General features: G+C 46.1%; 1 protein-coding gene across 1 annotated transcript in view; it reads left to right on the top strand.

Annotated features, from left to right (window-relative positions):
• EZR (ezrin) overlaps nucleotides 1–20,002 on the top strand; it is a 139,664-nt gene that overhangs the window by 79,366 nt on the left and 40,296 nt on the right. Inside the window, exon 4 of the mRNA XM_063917459.1 lies at nucleotides 4,869–4,964. Coding sequence (XP_063773529.1) covers nucleotides 4,869–4,964 — 96 coding nt within the window. The remainder of the gene's footprint in view (nucleotides 1–4,868; nucleotides 4,965–20,002) is intronic.

The raw sequence follows: 20,002 nt of genomic DNA, 5'->3' as shown, positions 1-20,002 counted from the left end.
CCTCAGATCTCAGCCATCCCAGTCCGCAGCTCAAGTTCAGTTACAAACCTCAAACCTCCGTAGTGCCATACCTCCGCTCCAGTTCAGTTACTAACAACAGGTCACAGCTACGCCAGTCTACAGCATCGATTCAGTTACCAACTACAAATCTCAGCTATTTCAGTTTACAGCAGCAGTTCAGTTACTACCAAGGACCCTACTCGCTTCGGACCTGCTTCCTCCACGGGCTCTGTACAACCAAGAGCTAGTTGCATCTGCCTTCAACTCTCTCGTGATTCTCCAACTCTAGTCTTGACAGAGTGTTTAGTCATACCGGTAACAGTCCATGAGAAGAAACTACATCAGACCTCCTTGTCTGATTACCCCTGTAGCATCAATTCCACCAGCTTCAGACTACCTGTAACCCAGCCCTGACAGGTGTCCAAGAACAGAGCATTTTGTCGATCCTGGAATGGGCCATGTTGGGAGTATGTACTTAAGTTCGGTTATATGGTGATGTATAGTTGTGCTTCTGATTGTCCACATGTTTTATGATTGGCAGCCACTAGCACTGCTTTGACTATCACTTTAAATAATTTGATTTGGTCCTGGACCACCAACCCGAGACACCCCTGCAAGAGGCTTGTAGCACCCCAGGGTACCTACACACACAGTTTTAGAAACACTGATTAACCACTTAACTGATGATTTAGTTTGCCAAAAAAAAGGTCCAAGATTGAGTGAATTAGATGAAGAACATGAATTTAACCCTATCCCAAATGATTTTAGTAAAAAAAAAAAAAAAAAAAAAAAAAATTATATATATATATATATATATATATATATATATATATTTATAATTTTTCCAAACATCGAAACATCGATCGGGAACATCACGACCATCGCGGCTTTCATTTTGAAAGCCGGGACAGCCTCCAGGTATACAGGGGGGTCTGGAGGTGGCTTGGGAAGGTTAATTTACACTCCCCAGCAGCTTCCATTGTCTGCAGCCGCTGGAGGGGGCGATCCTGCCGTGCTGACCCATCAGCAGTGATCGGCAGCACGGCATTAAGAAGGGGAGAGTGCAGGGAGGCACAGGGACCTTCCGGTCCCTCTGACAGCAGCAGCTGAGGTTAAGTTTCCCTTCCCTGCGCTGCTAAGACTTGCATCACTGCTAGCACTTGCAGGCATGGTCGCATCTGATGCGACCATGCCAGGCAAGTGGTTAATACAAAATTAAGTATAACAGTAGCGGAAAAAAACATAATGCTAGGTAATCTATAAAAATGCAGAAATGAAGATTTTATCTTGAGTTTGACAATTTAACTGGTCAGTGTTATAGTATAAACAAAATAAATGCTTTATACATTAACACATAATAACTCTTGGGAAAGAGACACCAGCCTTCTATTGTGTTAAATACAATGCCTATTAGTGGGCATATGCAAATCATAATGCATACAGTAATATTTGACATAGCTTTTCTTCTCAGGGTTAGTCCAACTGTACTGTACAGGTCAGCAATATGAAAGGAGAAACCTAGGGGTATATTTACTAACATTCGAGTTTGGACCGTTCTTAATCAATGTTCTGCATCCAGGGTTAAAACACACATTTAGTAGCAGATGACGTTTTTATATTAATTTTTAAATGTTAGTAAATGTGTGTTTTAACCCTTGAAGCCCAATTTCAATAAAGATCAAACTGGAATTGGCCAACATCGACCAAAATTGACCTTTAGTAAATATACCCCCTAGTCCCAACCTTGTGTTAGGCTCTGTCTTGTTTATGAAGAAGCTACAAATAAGTCTAAATCGTGCCATAGTAACTGCATACAGTGCCTTGCTCAAGTATTCACACCCCTTGGCTTTTTACCTATTTTGTTACATTACAACCTGTAATTTAATTTATTTTTATCTGAATTTTATGTGATGGATCTGCACAAAATAGTCTTAAGTTGGTGAAGTGAAATGAGAAAAATATATATAAAAAATAATTTTTATAAATAAAAATTTTAAAATTCGCATGTGCATATGTATTCACCCCCTTTGCTATGAAGCCCCTCAAATGTTCTGGGGCAACCAATTACCTTCAGAAGTCACATAATAAGTGGAATGAAGTCCACCTGTGTGCAATCTAAGTGTCACATGATCTGTCAGTATAAACACACCTTTTCTGAAAGGCCCCAGAGGCTGCAACATCACTAAGCAAGAGGCATCACACCGAAGACCAAGGAGCTCTCCAAACAAGTCAGGGACAAAGTTGTTGAGAAGTACAAGTCAGGGTTGGGTTATAAAAAAATATATCCAAATCTTTGATGATCCCCCGGAGCACAATCAAATCCATCATCTTCAAATGGAAAGAACATGGTACCACAATAAACCTGCAAGAGAGGGCCGGCCAAACAAACTCACAGACCGGGCAAGGAGGGCATTAATCAGAGAGGCAGCACAGAGACCAGAGGTAACCCTGCAGGAGCTGCAGAGGTCCACAGCAGAGACTGGTGTATCTGCGCATGTGACCACAATAAGCCGTACACTCCATAGAGCTGGGCTGTATGGTAGAGTTGCCAGAAAAAAGCCATTATTTAGTGCTAAAAATAAGAAGGCACATTTTTGAGTTTGCCAAAAGGCATGTGGACTCCCCAAATGTTTGGAGGAAGGTGCTCTGGTCAGGTGAGACTAAAATTTAACTTTTCAGCCACCACGGAAAACGCTATGTCTGGCGCAAACCCAACACATCCCATCACCCCAAGAACACCATCCCCACAGTGAAACATGGTGGTGGCAGCATCATGCTGTGGCAATGTTTTTCAGCAGCAGGGACTGGGTAACTGTTTCGAGTCGACGGAAAGATGGATGGTGCTAAATACAGGGATATTCTTGAGAAAAACCTGTTTCAGTCTGCCTGTGATTTGAGACTGCGACGGAGGTTCACCTTCCAGCAGGACAATGACCCGCAGCATACTGCTAAAGCAACACTCGAGTGGTTAAAGGGGAAACATTTAAATGTGTTGGAATGGCCTAGTCAAAGCCCAGATCTCAATCCAATTGAGAATCTGTTGTCAGACTTGAAGATTGCTGTTCACAAGCGGAAACCAACCAACATGATGGATCTGGAGCAGTTTTGCCTTGAGGAATGGGCAAAAATCCCAGTGGCAAGATGTGGCAAACTCATAGAGACTTATCCAAAGTGACTTGCAGCTGTAATTGCCGCAAAAGGTGGCTCTACAAAGTACTGACTTTAGGGGGGTGAATAGTTATGCACGCTGAAGTTTTTCTGTTATTTTGTCCTATTTGTTGTTTGCTTCACAATAATAAAATAAATAAAAAAAAATCTTCAAAATTGTAGGCATGTTCTGTGAATGAAATGATGCAAACCTTCAAACAATCCATTTTAATTCCAGGTTGTGAGGCAACAAAACATGAAAAAATGCAAAGAGGGGTGAATACTTTAGCAAGGCACTGTAGAGGCTCTTTTTTTTCTTAATATACTGTATCTTCTTTTAAATTTACATTTTTGTTATATGGTTTGTGTAATAGTGTAGTCCCCAAAGCATGGAATGTTTTCATTGTTTCTGAACAACTAATTTGACTGCTAAACCCTCAAATCAGGTGACATATTCTCTGGCTTGGTAGATGCCTGGAAGTGCGCCTTGACTGACTTGTGAAGAGAGTGAGACAGTATTATAAATGTCATAACCAGACTGGCAGCACTATAGAAACTCTCCTTACAATAAATAGAACCATTTCCTTATGGTTGGCTTACATTAATCATATGAGTGATTAATGCAGGTGGAACGGTATGCTTGAAAGTTTGTTTTGCATCTGTAAAGTGCACTCCGTTATTCCCTTTCCCTTTAAAGGGAAACGGAAAGGGATGTGGAAATGGAAGGTGTAACCTGCTTTCTAATGGAAGTATAGGAAGAGTAAAGATGCCCATCGGGGCAGGTGCAAGTGGAGAATGCTGTTGGCATCAGTACAGCAATGAAGAATCCTAAACGTGTACCTTCTCAGTCCTAGATTCTAGATTGTGTTTCTACATTCTGTTACTGCAAAATGAAGTCTTGTTTTGCACTGTCCCCCAGAGCTGCATACTTTGCAATGCACTGACAATCATCGGCCCAACCAATTGGTATTTTTAGTAGCTGCTTTTTACAGTTAAAATATATATGTGTGTGTGTGTGTGTGTGTGTGTGTGTGTGTGTGTGTGTGTGTGTGTGTGTAAAACCATATATGCAGTTGTGTTTATATTGCTTTATCACATGTTAAGTAATTGGGTGGCCGGTTTCTGAACAGGCCTCCATTGCAGCTGTAATGCATACTTGCCTACCTGACCCTCTCCATGAGGGAGAAAATGCTCTGTTCCTTGACTTTCCTGGTAATGTATGATTGCCATCACCTGTGGTGAGCTAGTTAATTGATAAGAAAGGTGTTTTACCACAGGTGATGGCAATCATACATTACCAGGAAAGTCCAGGAACAGAGCATTTTCTCCCTCATGGAGAGGGTCAGGTAGGCAAGCATACCCTCCAACATGACCCGCCCCACTAGGTACAGAATGCTCTGTTTCTGGACTTCTCTCTTAATTTATTATTGCAATCACCTGTGAAGAAACAGCTTTCTTATCATTTAACTAGTTCAACACAGGTGATGGAAATCATAAATTAAGAGGGAAGTCCAGGAGCAGAGCATTTTGTACCTAGTGGGGCGGGTCATGTTGGAGGGTCTGGGCAAGTATGAGTAATGTTCTCTGTGCTGATGGTTAGGAGAAGAGATTGCTGTCAGTGCAGCTGAGGTGGTAGTTCACATTTCCTGTACTAGACAAACATGTTCTACATACATTGCACATTTTGTAGTTGGTCATTAACAAGTGTGCTGCTGTTTCAGGTGGTTAAGACTGTGGGCCTGCGTGAGGTGTGGTACTTTGGACTGCAGTACACAGATTCGAAGGGATTTCCGAATTGGCTGAAACTTGACAAAAAGGTAAGTTTGCCATTCAGACATAGAGTTCGGAGGTCAATCTGAATTCCTGCCATGGGTTTTCTGCTTCAGTTGTAATGACACAGTACCTGTTTAACTAGTGCAATGCAGAATGTGTTTCAAAAGGTGCGCCAACCAAGAGTCCTTTCACACAACCATAAAAATAACATGTATTTTTTCTCTTTTTAAAACATGCACATTGTAAACATCGCTCATTTGTTTGATGGGTAAACATTCCTGTAATATGTTTTATTACAGGAGTCAGTCAGTGCACTGTACCGCATACCTGTCTACTCTTCTGGAATATCTGGGAGACCATGGATTCCAGGGAGGGGAGGTCACTGCATCCACCTCTTGGTGAATAGCGCCTCCACACTCCCACCCTCTCTCTGTGAAGCTACGCTTTGCGGCATTGCATAATGGCAGTGCACCCATCACTCATCAGTAGTCACCTGCATCTTCTCTCTGAGGACTCTGTATTATGCACTGTTAGGATGTACGGCCACCTTTTCACACAGACTTGTGTATTTATCAAGTAATATTTATGTACATGGGAGTGAGCCCTAGGAGAATTGTGTACTGCTGAAAACGTTCATAGAAATAGGACTCCATAAATGGGAACATGTACGCAGTCACTGTCCAGGAGAAAGCGCATGAAGGACTTGGAGTTATTTGTGACACAGAAAAAAATATATTTAGAAATGATCCTGTTCCCACAGTGACATAACCAGATGCAATGGCATGGCTTTTTCCTGGCTCACCAGGGTGAACGCGTTACACAACCTCTTGCAAATCTCTGCTCCGAGATTGTAATATCTGCAAAAGTAAAATGTCGCCTCAAAGTACAGCCTTAATAAGCATTATCTGTTTGGCTTTGTCCTCTTTAAAAAATATAATACAAATGTATGCCTGATTTAATCTTTGATTATAGACACAACAGTAAGGACTTTTCATATTTGTTTTCAAGAATATCAATTTCCCTTTTTTCTCTATTCTTTGCCTTTTAAAGTTCATCTGTAAATTACACCTAGACCAAACACATTTTATTGAAAGTATTGTCTAATTAGCCATTCACTGCCACATCCTGCTGGTCAGGGGCTTAGCTAGAACTTAGTGGGCCCAATAGCAACATTTTTAAGGAGCCACTGTCCCAATGCTTCTAGTGAGATACCTCTCTGCAGCAGTTGTTACTGTTATGCCCCATTCATATTATGTCACATTGCAGGGTTGCCAGTACAAACTGTAACACAGCATTCCCAACTCACATTATGGCATTATTACAGGTTGAGTATCCCATATCTAAATGTTCCGAAATACGGAATCTTTTGAGCGCGACTGAGATAATGAAAACTTTGTTTTCTGATGGCTCAATGTACACAAACTTTGTTTAATATACAAAGTTATTAAAAATATTGTATTAAATTACCTTCAGGCTGTGTGTATAAGGTGCATATGAAACCTAAATTAATTGTGTGAATGTACACACACTTTGTTTAATTCTCAAAGTTATTACGCATATTGGCTAAAATGACCTTCAGGCTGTGTGTATAAGGTGTATATAAAACATAAATGCATTCTGTGCTTAGACTTGGGTCCCATCGCCATGATATCTCATTATGGTATGCAATTATTCCAAAATACGGAAAAATCCGATATCCAAAATACTTCTGGCCCCAAGCATTTTGGACAAGGGATACTCAACCTGTATAATGCCCTCCAGTCCATTTTATACTACATTACAATGAGCAGGCCCAGGAGCATACCTAGAAATATTGCAGGCACCAAGGCAAAAAGCTGTACGTGACATTATGTACTCCCAATAGTTAAAAATGTATATAACACATGTAATTTGACAGGGAAGGTGGGCCCCTGTCTGGCTCTGGGCCCCGTAGCAGCTGCACTACCTGCACCTATGGTAGCTACGTACTTGCTGCTGGTATTATGTAGAGTGTATGACCTGGGATCCTCTGTGACACCAGAAGCACAGCACTTCACCACCATAACCTCTCCCACAAAGCCAAATTCTGCCTGAGAAATGCGCGTATCGGCATCTGTGGTGTATGTCTTATGTAACTTCCCCCACATACTGTGAGATAGGCCATGCTTACATGCCGCCTCTAACCCCTGTCCTAACCACTCTATCACAGAGGGCTCAGTTGGTATGGGTATGATTGCATAACAATTTTTAAGTACATGCACAGTTGTATGAATCGCAGAAACAAAAAAGATGTGAAATGCGTTTGCACCTGACACTACACTGAGCTCCATTAGTGTTTATCACGTACCAGTCTGTAGCCCCATACGCAGTGTCAGCCTGTGCTGTGCAGAATATACCAGTGATGTGCTGCCATACATTATACCAACCATACTTCTGCTACTAACCACGTGTTACCACTCTGACACGGGCACATATGTAATGCTTGCTTCACAGCTGTTTATTAGGCATGGAAATGATAGCATGATACAAAGCATAAACTCTATAGTTCATAACACCAGTTGGCATGCTTACTTGTAATTAATTATGAAGAGAAAGGGTTGGGGACAGAGAGCTGCACTTTTAAGGGGATGCCTGAGGTCTCGGGAGCTGCTAACCCTACAGGTTACCCAATCCCATATATGTAGTTATACAGTAAATTCAAGGAGCTTTTGCGCCCACCTTGTGTGTATGCGTATCCATATATATATACGCATAAACACAAGGTGAGCGCAACCCCCCCTCGAATTAAATGCTTACTTGCAAGATGTTATCCATTAATTATGTATAAGGTCAGGTGCTGACTTGTGTTTTATTATGTTAAGTTGTAAGTAAGAGACCACATTCTTAGTTAATGTTTGATTTATGGAATGTTATTTAGGGCATATCCTTTACTCTTTAAATAAATTGGTGGCCTTCTCATGAGTGCAGAGATTATGTGGCCTGGAGAGGGAGGTCTATATGAGTCTGGCCCACCTCCTCTTTGCTTTTTTTGAGAGCAGTGAGGGAGGTCCAAGAGGTGACAACAGTATCTCCTGTTCTGTACCAGAATTTGCTGTGGGAATGCACTGTCCTGCCCTGGGCTTACAGTATTGCGCTAAAATGAAGTGCAATGGTCTGTGACAGCGTAAAGTCTAGACACCACCTACCATAACTTATTTTCTCTGACGTCCTAGTGGATGCTGGGAACTCCGTAAGGACCATGGGGAATAGACGGGCTCCGCAGGAGACTGGGCACTCTAAAAGAAAGATTAGGTACTATCTGGTGTGCACTGGCTCCTCCCTCTATGCCCCTCCTCCAGACCTCAGTTAGAATCTGTGCCCGGCCAGAGCTGGGTGCTCCTAGTGGGCTCTCCTGAGCTTGCTAGAAAAGAAAGTATTTGTTAGGTCTTTTATTTTCAGTGAGATCTGCTGGCAACAGACTCACTGCTACGTGGGACTGAGGGGAGAGAAGCAAACCTACCTGCTTGCAGATAGCTTCTGCTTCTTAGGCTAATGGACACCATTAGCTCCAGAGGGTTCGAACACGGGGCCTGACCTCGATCGTCCGTTCCCAGAGCCGCGCCGCCGTCCCCCTTGCAGAGCCAGAAGACAGAAGAGAAGCGATGAAATCGGCGGCAGAAGACTCCTGTCTTCATTAAGGTAGCGCACAGCACTGCAGCTGTGTGCCATTGCTCCCACAGCACACCACACACTCCGGTCACTGTAGGGTGCAGCGCGCTGGGGGGGGGGGGGGCGCCCTGGGCAGCAATTATAATGCCTTTTGGCACTTAAAATACACATAATACAGTCTGAAAACTGTATATGTGTAAAAAACCCCGCCATTAAGTTACATAAAACGCGGGACAGAAGCCCGCCGCTGAGGGGGCGGGGCCTTCTTCCTCAGCACACCAGCGCCATTTTCCCTTCACAGCTCCGCTGGAAGCAGCTCCCCAGGCTCTCCCCTGCAGTATCCTGATACAAGAAGGGTAAAAAAGAGAGGGGGGGGGGCACATAAATTTAGGCGCAAATAAGATATTTAAGCAGCTATTGGGTAAATCACTTTTTATAGTGTAAATCCCTGTGTAATATAGCGCTGTGGTGTGTGCTGGCATACTCTCTCTCTGTCTCCCCAAAGGACTTTGTGGGGTCCTGTCCTCAGTCTGAGCATTCCCTGTGTGTGTGCGGTGTGTCGGTACGGCTGTGTCGACATGTTTGATGAGGAGGGTTACGTGGAGGCGGGGCAGATAAGTGTGGTGTCGCCCCCGACGGGGCCGACACCTGATTGGATGGATATGTGGAAGGTCTTAACTGACAGTGTCAACTCCTTACATAAAAGGTTCAATGACGCAGCAGCCTTGGGACAGCCGGGGTCTCAGCCCGCGCCTGCCCAGGCGACTCAGAAGCCGTCAGGGGCTCATAAACGCCCACTAGCTCAGATGGTAGACACAGATGTCGACACGGAGTCTGACTCCAGTGTAGATGAGGATGAGACAAATGTACAGTCTACAAAAGCCATCCGATGCATGATTACTGCAATGAAAGATGTATTGCACATTTCTGATATTAACCCGGTTACCACCAAGAGGGGTATTATGTTTGGGGAGAAAAAGCAGCCAGTGACTTTTCCCCCATCTGATGAATTAAATGATTTGTGTGAAGAAGCGTGGAGTTCCCCTGATAAGAAACTAGTGATTTCTAAGAGGTTACTGATGGCGTACCCTTTCCCGCCAACGGATAGGTTACGTTGGGAAACATCCCCTAGGGTGGACAAGGCGCTAACACGCTTATCTAAAAGGGTGGCACTGCCGTCTCAGGATACGGCCGCCCTAAAGGAGCCTGCGGATAAAAAGCAGGAAGCTATCCTGAAGTCTGTGTATACACACTCTGGTACTCTACTGAGACCTGCTATTGCTTCAGCCTGGATGTGTAGTGCTGCAGCAGCATGGACTGATACCCTGTCAGACAACATTGATTCCCTCGACAGGGATACTGTTTTGCTAACCATCAAACATATAAAAGACGTCGTCTTATATATGCGGGATGCCCAGAGGGACATTTGCCTGCTGGCATCTAGAATTAATGCAATGTCCATTTCTGCCAGGAGAGTATTATGGACTCGGCAGTGGACAGGTGATGCTGATTCTAAAAAACACATGGAGGTTTTGCCTTATAAGGGTGAGGAATTGTTTGGGGACGGTCTCTCGGACCTCGTATCCACAGCAACTGCTGGGAAGTCGACTTTTTTACCTCAGGTTCCCTCACAGCCTAAGAAAGCACCGTATTATCAAGTGCAGTCCTTTCGGCCTCAGAAAGGCAAGCGGGTCAGAGGAGCATCCTTTCTGGCCAGAGGCAAGGGTAGAGGAAAGAAGCTGCACCAGGCAGCCAGTTCCCAGGAATAAAAATCCTCCCCTGCTTCCACTAAGTCCACCGCATGACGTTGGGGCTCCACAGGCGGAGCCAGGTGCGGTGGGGGCGCGTCTCCGAAACTTCAGCAACCAGTGGGTTCGCTCACAAGTGGATCTCTGGGCTGTACAAATTGTATCTCAGGGATACAAGCTGGAGTTCGAGGCGACTCCCCCTCGCCGTTACCTCAAATCAGCCTTGCCAGCTGCTCCCAGGGAAAGGGAGGTAGTACTGGCGGCAATTCACAAGCTGTACCTCCAGCAGATGATAATCAAGGTCCCCCTCCTTCAACAGGGCAGGGGTTACTATTCCACAATGTTTGTGGTACCGAAACCGGACGGTTCGGTGAGACCCATTCTGAATTTAAAATCCTTGAACACTTATATAAAGAAGTTCAAGTTCAAAATGGAATCGCTCAGGGCGGTTATTGCAAGCCTGGAAGAGGGGGATTTTATGGTGTCACTGGACATCAAGGATGCTTACTTGCATGTCCCCATTTACCCACCTCACCAGGAATACCTCAGGTTTGTGGTACAGGACTGTCATTACCAATTCCAGATGTTGCCGTTTGGTCTCTCCACGGCACCGAGAATATTTACCAAGGTAATGGCCGAAATGATGATACTCCTTCGGAAGAAGGGAGTTATAATTATCCCGTACTTGGACGATCTCCTCATAAAGGCGAGGTCCAGAGAGCAGTTGTTGGTCAGCATAGCACTCTCTCAGGAAGTGTTGCAACAGCACGGCTGGATTCTGAATATCCCAAAGTCGCAGCTGATTCCTGCGACGCGTCTGCTTTTCCTGGGCATGATTCTGGACACAGAACAGAAGAAGGTGTTTCTCCCGGTGGAGAAGGCCCAGGAATTGTCATCTCTGGTCAGGGACCTCCTGAAACCAAAACAGGTGTCGGTGCATCACTGCACGCGAGTCCTGGGAAAGATGGTGGCTTCTTACGAAGCAATTCCCTTCGACAGGTTCCATGCAAGGATCTTTCAGTGGGATCTGTTGGACAAATGGTCCGGATCGCATCTTCAGATGCATCGGTTGATCACCCTGTCCCCAAGGGCCAGGGTGTCTCTGCTGTGGTGGCTGCAGAGTGCTCATCTTCTCGAGGGCCGCAGGTTCGGCATACAGGACTGGGTCCTGGTGACCACGGATGCAAGCCTCCGAGGATGGGGGGCAGTCACTCAGGGAAGAAACTTCCAAGGACAGTGGTCAAGTCTGGAGACTTCACTACACATAAATATACTGGAACTAAGGGCCATTTACAACGCCCTGAGTCGAGCAGAGCCCCTGCTTCAAAATCACCCAGTACTGATTCAGTCAGACAACATCACGGCGGTCGCCCATGTAAACCGCCAGGGCGGCACGAGAAGCAGGATGGCAATGGCAGAAGCCACAAGGATTCTTCGATGGGCGGAGAATCACATGCTAGCACTGTCAGCAGTGTTCATTCCGGGAGTGGACAACTGGGAAGCAGACTTCCTCAGCAGGCACGACCTCCACCCGGGAGAGTGGGGACTTCATCAAGAAGTCTTCACACAGATTGTAAATCGCTGGGAACTGCCACGGGTGGACATGATGGCGTCCCGCCTCAACAAAAAGCTAAAAAAATATTGCGCCAGGTCAAGGGACCCTCGGGCGATAGCTGTGGATGCACTAGTGACACCGTGGGTGTACCAGTCGGTTTATGTGTTCCCTCCTCTTCCTCTCATACCCAAGGTACTGAGGATAGTAAGAAAGAGAGGAGTAAGAACTATACTCATCGTTCCGGATTGGCCAAGAAGAACTTGGTACCCAGAACTACAAGAAATGATCTCAGAGGACCCATGGCTTCTGCCTCTCAGACAGGACCTGTTACAGCAGGGGCCCTGTCTGTTCCAAGACTTACCGCGGCTGCGTTTGACGGCATGGCGGTTGAACGCTGGATTATAACGGAAAATGGCATTCCAGATGAAGTGATTCCTACGCTGATAAAAGCTAGGAAGGATGTGACAGCAAAGCATTATCACCGCATATGGCGGAAATATGTCGCTTGGTGTGAGGCCAGGAAGGCCCCAACAGAGGAATTCCAGCTGGGTCGATTTCTGCACTTCCTACAGTCGGGGGTGACTATGGGCCTAAAATTGGGGTCCATAAAGGTCCAGATTTCGGCCCTATCTATTTTCTTTCAAAAAGAACTGGCTTCACTGCCTGAAGTTCAGACGTTTGTAAAGGGAGTGATGCATATTCAGCCCCCTTTTGTGCCTCCAGTGGCACCTTGGGATCTTAACGTTGTGTTGGATTTCCTGAAATCACACTGGTTTGAGCCACTTAGGACCGTGGAGCTAAAGTATCTCACGTGGAAGGTGGTCATGCTGTTGGCCTTAGCTTCAGCTAGGCGTGTGTCAGAATTGGCGGCTTTGTCATGTAAAAGCCCGTATCTGATCTTCCATATGGACAGCGCAGAATTGAGGACTCGTCCCCAATTTCTCCCAAAGGTGGTATCAGCGTTTCATTTGAACCAACCTATTGTGGTGCCTGCGGCTACTCGGGACTTGGAGGATTCCAAGTTGCTGGACGTAGTCCGGGCTTTGAAAATGTATGTTTCCAGGACGGCTGGAGTCAGGAAAACTGACTCGCTATTTATCCTGCATGCACCCAACAAGCTGGGTGCTCCTGCTTCAAAGCAAACTATTGCTCGCTGGATCTGTTGCACGATTCAGCTGGCACATTCTGCGGCTGGACTGCCGCATCCTAAATCAGTGAAAGCCCATTCCACAAGGAAGGTGGGCTCTTCTTGGGCGGCTGCCCGAGGGGTCTCGGCTTTACAGCTTTGCCGAGCTGCTACTTGGTCGGGTTCAAACACATTTGCTAAATTCTACAAGTTTGATACCCTGGCTGAGGAGGACCTTGAGTTTGCTCATTCGGTGCTGCAGAGTCATCCGCACTCTCCCGCCCGTTTGGGAGCTTTGGTATAATCCCCATGGTTCTTACAAAGTTCCCAGCATCCACTAGGACGTCAGAGAAAATAAGAATTTACTCACCGGTAATTCTATTTCTCGTAGTCCGTAGTGGATGCTGGGCGCCCGTCCCAAGTGCGGACTCTCTGCAATACATGTATATAGTTATTGCTTCACTAAAGGGTTATTGTTATGAGCCATCCGTAAAAGGAGGCTCAGTTGTCGTTCATACTGTTAACTGGGTATGGTTATCACAAGTTGTACAGTGTGATTGGTGTGGCTGGTATGAGTCTTACCCTGGATTCCAAATCCTTTCCTTGTTGTGTCAGCTCTTCCGGGCACAGTTTCCCTAACTGAGGTCTGGAGGAGAGGCATAGAGGGAGGAGCCAGTGCACACCAGATAGTACCTAATCTTTCTTTTAGAGTGCCCAGTCTGCTGCGGAGCCCGTCTATTCCCCCTTGGTCCTTACGGAGTTCCCAGCATCCACTACGGACTACGAGAAATAGAATTACCGGTGAGTAAATTCTTATTATTATTATAATAATAATCCTTTATTCATATGGCACCACAAGGGATCCGCAGCGCCCATTACACAGTACATAAATGAGCAAACAAGAAAAGAGCACTTACAGTTCAAGACAATATAGGACAGGTATGGAAAACCAGGGGTTAGGTGCCATCAAAGAGAGTATGGAGTATAAGATCGTGTAAGTAAAGAAAAGGTAAGGCACATGAGGAAAGAAGGCCCTGCTCTTGCCAGCTTACAGCTTACAAGGACCGTTAAAGTATTAGAAAAATATGGATGGCGGTCATTAGGTCGGCATGCATTAGTCAACATGATCACTAGGTCGACATGGTCATTAGGTCGACGTGTACTAGGTCAACATGGAAAAAAGGTCGACAGGAGCTTTTCACATTTTTTTTTTCTTCATTTTTTGACCTTTTTCATACTTGACAATCCACGTGGACTATAATTGGGAACAGTAACCTGTGCTGAGCGCTGCGAGGCACCTTACTCGAAGCACGACGAGTGAGGTGAGCCATGCGAGGGGCCGCGGTGCACTAACTGGGGTTCCCCATCACTTTTCAAAGAAAACGACACAAAAAAACAAAAAAAAAACTCATGTCGACCTAATGTCCATGTCGACCTAATGTATGTATACCTAATTCATGTCGACCTAATGAACCACACCTGAAAAATATACAGGACACACTGTCTGCCTGCCAAAGTTTGAAACAAGTTTTTTACATCTCCGTAGAAGGGATCAGTGTGAGATCCAGCCGGACGGGATCCCGGTGTCGGTATTCCGACACTGGGGTCCCGACCAGCACAACCGCTATCTTTGATCTTTAAGGATTCAGTTATATCAGGTATGGTTCCCAAAGACTGGCGTATAGCAGAAGTAGTGCCTATATTCAAAAAGGGAAGTAAAGCTGAACCAGGTAATTATAGACCAGTTAGTCTTACATCTATAGTGGGGAAAGTATTGGAAGGTATTCTAAGAGATAGTATTCAGAAGTTCCTTGAAACCAATAAGGTCATTAAAAGGAATCAACATGGGCTTATGAAGGACAGATCCTGTCAAACCAACTTACTTGGCTTTTATGAAACAGTAAGCGCAAACCTAGATCAGGGTAAAGACGTGGATGTAATCTTTTTAGACTTTGCCAAAGCGTTCGATACTGTACCACACATGAGACTTATCTACAAGCTACAAGAATCAGGGCTAGGAAGCACAATATGCACTTGGGTCAAAAACTGGTTAGATAATAGGGAGCAGCGCGTTGTGGTTAATGGATCTTTTTCAACTTGGACTGAAGTGCTAAGTGGTGTGCCGCAAGGCTCAGTATTAGGACCGCTATTGTTCAATATTTTCATTAACGACCTAACAGAAGGTCTAGAGAGCATGGTGTCAATTTTTGCAGATGATACCAAATTGTGTAAGGCTATAAATACAGAGGAGGATGCCGAGTCTCTTCAGAACGACTTAGTTAAATTAGAAGCATGGGCAGCCAAATGGAGAATGCGCTTCAACACAGACAAGTGTAAGGTAATGCACTGTGGTAACAAGAACATAAATTACACCTACCTACTAAATGGGGTAAAGATTGTAAGCTTGCGAGCAGGGCCTTCCTACCTCTGTCTGTTTTTGCCCAGTTTTGTTCTATTACTGTTGTTCTAATTGTAAAGCGCAACGGAATATGCTGCGCTATATAAGTAACTGTTAATAAATAAATTAGGGGATTCTGTACTGGAAAAGGACTTAGGTGTCCTCATAGATAGCAAGCTAAGCAGTAGTACCCAAAGTAGGACTGCAGCAAAGAAGGCTAATAAGATATTAGCATGCATAAAACGGGGTATTGATGCTTGGGACGAGCGTATTATACTCCCGTTATATAAATCACTAGTGAGGCCACACCTTGAATACTGTGTACAATTCTGGGCACCGTACTACAAAAAGGATATCCTGGAGCTTGAAAAGGTACAGAGGAGGGCGACCAAACTAATTAAGGGCATGGAGACGATGGAATACAAGGAAAGGCTTGAAAGACTAGGCATGTTTACATTGGAAAAGCGGAGACTAAGAGGGGATATGATCAACATCTACAAATATATAAGGGGACAATACACAGAGCTTGCGCGGGACCTGTTTTTGGTTAGATCAACACAGAGGACTCGTGGACACTCGCTCAGGTTAGAGGAGAGGAGATTCCGCCCAATACGGTGTAAAGGCTTTTTCACGGTAAGGACAATACATGTTTGGAATTCCCTGCCCGAGGGAGTTGTAATGGCGGAATCTGTCAACACCTTTAAGAATGGGTTAGATAAATTCCTAATGGATAAGGATATCCAGGGGTATGGTGCATAGTCATGCATTATAGTTACTATAAATAGGGATAAAATGCAACGGCTGACAGCAGCATCAGTCAGAAATTTTAGTCAAATCATCATGCATAGGAGACCACAAATAGGTTGAACTCGATGGACAATTGTCTTTTTTCAACCTCAGATACTATGTTACTATGTTACAATCCCGTCAGGGGGGCGAGCGCAACGCAGCCCCTTGTGGGCAAGCTGCGCTTGCCACGCTGCGGGCATGGTGCCTCGCTACGCTAGGCACACCCACAGAGGGAAAATGTATCGGGATTGTGCCGGTCGGGATCCCGGTGTCTGTATTCCGACTGTCTGGATCCCGTCTGGCGGGATCTTGACCGCATCCCCCATAGAAGGATTGAGGCTTGTTAATTTGCCCCAGTGGGAAGCCAGTTGAGCTACTGGCCATAATTGAAACAGGAATAGTATGTAGGAATGGCAGACTAATGGCTTCCTGTGCCAGATCTGGGGCCGGACATCACAGCCAGTATATCCGACCTTCTGTGCTTGATCATTGAAATATTTCCCATTTGTCTAAGAGCTCTCAGTGGGGTAATGTGATTTAACAGTGTGATAAAGCTGCAGAGCTTGGTCACGTGAACATAGAACTGTGTCATTTAACTTCAAGCATAAATAAAACCTTTTTTTGCTTAGATATATTTTGCCGCTTACACGGTGACTATTCATTACCCTTTTATTTAGGGTTCATGAGTACAGGATCTACTTTTGTTTGCATTTCTCCTTGTATAGCACAGCCATGCTTGGAGAATGTACACATGTGAAAGTGGTACTGGTTGGTAATTTATTTACATTTCTCCTAGAAGACTATGGAAATTTGTTAGTAAGGAAACATTAACACAGGTGATGCCTTTAAAACTACTACCTTACACCTAGGATAACAAGGTGTGGCATGTGGGATCATATTACTTTGCTACAAATGAAAACAAGTCATCTTCACAATGTATCTAGTATTAGTCTGGATGGCCGCACAACACATTGCACACTGGGGGTCATTCCGAGTTGTTCGCTCGCAAGCTGCTTTTAGCAGCTTTGCACACGCTAAGCCGCCGCCTACTGGGAGTGAATCTTAGCTTATCAAAATTGCGAACGAAAGATTAGCAGAATTGCGAATAGACACTTCTTAGCAGTTTCTGAGTAGCTCCAGACTTACTCTGCCACTGCGATCAGTTCAGTCAGTTTCGTTCCTGGTTTGACGTCACAAACACACCCAGCGTTCGAACAGACACTCCTCCGTTTCTCCAGCCACTCCCGCGTTTTTCCCAGAAACGGTAGCGTTTTTTCACACACTCCCATAAAACGGCCAGTTTCCGCCCAGAAACACCCACTTCCTGTCAATCACATTACGATCACCAGAACGAAGAAAAAACCTCGTAATGCCGTGAGTAAAATACCTAACTGCATAGCAAATTTACTTGGCGCAGTCGCACTGCGGACATTGCGCATGCGCATTAGCGACTAATCGCTCCGTTGCGAGAAAAAAATAACGAGCGAACAACTCGGAATGACCCCCCCTCTCAATTAGATAAATGTTTACTTAAAACTAAGCACTTAATAAAGTCTTCCTGGGGAAGATTTATTAAATTTCGGAGAGAGATAAAGTCCCAACAAGTCAGCTTCTGTAATTTCATAGGCCGTGCTAGTAAAATGTGAGAAGCTGCTTCGTTGGAACTGTATCTTTCTCCAAGTTTTGATACATATCCACTCCAACCACGAAAATATAATGTTTATTTGTTTGGGCAGCACAGATGGTGTAATGGTTAGCATTACTGCCTCACAGCACTGAGGTCATGGGTTCAATTCCCACCGTGGCCCTAACTGTGTGGAGTTTATATATTCTCCCTGTGCTTGCGTGGGTTTCCTCCAGGTACTCCGGTTTCCTCTCACAAGCCAATAATTTGCTGGTGGGTTAATTGGCTCCAAACAAAATTAACCACAGCCTAAATGTGTGTGTGTGTGTGTGTGTGTGTGTGTGTGTGTGTGTGTGTGTGTGTGTGTGTGTGTGTACGTGTGCTAGGAAATATAGATTGTAAGCTCCACACCACAGGGGGGATACGGTCGTTAGGTTGACACAGCTTAGGTCGACCTCTGAAGGTCGACATGCATGATGGGTTCACACAGCCAAGATATCAAAAGGAGTTGCTTCAGGACAACTGTGTGAATGTGCTTGAGTGGCCCAGCCAGAGGATTGAGCAAAGGCTGTGAATACTTATGTACATACTAGGTGTTTAATCGCGCCCTACGGACGCTCTTCACACCGTTGTAAGGGACTACGCCCCTTTAACCCTTGCACACCCTTGTGGCGTGCAATGTTTTTATTACGTTACGTGTGTAAGCGGCACTGGAACAGGGGGCGTTGCGTCACTGGTACAGGGGGCGTAACGTGTGTAAGCGTCAGTGGTACAGTGGGCGTTGCGTGTGTAAGCATCACTGGTACAGGGGGCGTTACACGTGTAAGCGGCACTGGTACAGGGGGCGTTACGTGTGTAAGCGTCAGTGGTACAGGGGGCGCGCTGCGCGCTGTGATTAGGCTGGTTACCTGGTGTGGCTCAGTGGCAGGGGACGGAGCGTACGGGTTGTCCCTCGCGTTCTTTCGCTGTCCCGTTGGCGGCAGCGTCTCCCTGTGTGAGTGGTGGGCTAGCAGGAGGCAGGCATTCCAGTGGCAGCTGCACGGACTGCCAATCACAGCGCGTCCTGGCGGCGTCTGGCCAATGGCGGGCGGAGTGTGCCGGGGATGGGGGGGGGGGCTCGACGGAGACTCAACAAATGGCTGGCAGAGGGGGGGGGGGGTGGCCGCATCAGAGTCTTAACCAATGGCTTGCGGAGGGGGACCGCATCAGGGTCGGAACCAATGGCTGGCGAGGGGGGGCGGAGCCGCGGCAGAGCCTTAAGCTGGTGCTGCTGTCTCTGGGGAGGGGGGCGGAGCCGCGACGGCGGCCACGCTTATATAACCTGCGGTCAGTTGTGTATCCTGCTCACATATATTAGGGCAGATTTCCTATGGCTATCTCCTATATAGTATATTAGCCCACATCTCTATGGCTTGACTCCGCCCAGAGTTAGCAAATGAGGCACAAAGTCACGGATCTGGGCTATTATATAGGAGATGTGGGGGGGGGGGGAGATGTATGTACAGCAGGTATATATATGTGTGTGTGGGGGGGTAGATGTGTGTACAGCAGGTATATATATGTGTGTGTGGGGGGGTAGATGTGTGTACAGCAGGTATATATATGTGTGTGGGGGGGGGTAGATGTGTGTACAGCAGGTGTGTATATATATATATGTGTGTGTGTGGGGGGGGGGGTAGATGTGTGTACAGCAGGTATATATATATGTGTGTGGGGGGGTGTGTGTGTGTACAGCAGGTATATATATATGTGTGTGGGGGGTGTGTGTGTACAGCAGGTATATACTGTATGTGTGTATGGAGGGAGTACATAGGGCATGTACAGGTATATACACATAGTGTGGGCCGGGGAGGGGAGGAGGTGCTGCAGCTGCTGTGTACTGCACTGGGTGACTTGCTTGTCTCCGTCTTCCGGCGACGGCTCCCCGCTCTCATCCTACCCGGGCGGCTCCGTCCTCCGCTGCCGCCGCCTCACAGTGACAGGTCGAGCCTCTCGCAGCCGCGGCCCGTTACCCGTCCTCCTCCTCCAGGCACTCACACAGTTGCCAGCTGACCGCCGCCACGACCCGCCGACCGGCTCTCCACTGCCGCCGCCTCACAGTGACTGGTCGAGCGTCTCACAGATGCGGCCGTTACCCGTCCTCCTCCACCAGGCAATCACACAGTGGCCGGTTGTCTGCTTTTTCCTCCTATTCCTCCTATATCTTAGGCCAAAT

The sequence above is a fragment of the Pseudophryne corroboree genome, chromosome 4, assembly GCF_028390025.1.
Source record: "Pseudophryne corroboree isolate aPseCor3 chromosome 4, aPseCor3.hap2, whole genome shotgun sequence".
Taxonomy (NCBI): Eukaryota; Metazoa; Chordata; class Amphibia; order Anura; family Myobatrachidae; genus Pseudophryne; species Pseudophryne corroboree.
This window is presented reverse-complemented; position numbering and strand designations above follow the sequence as displayed.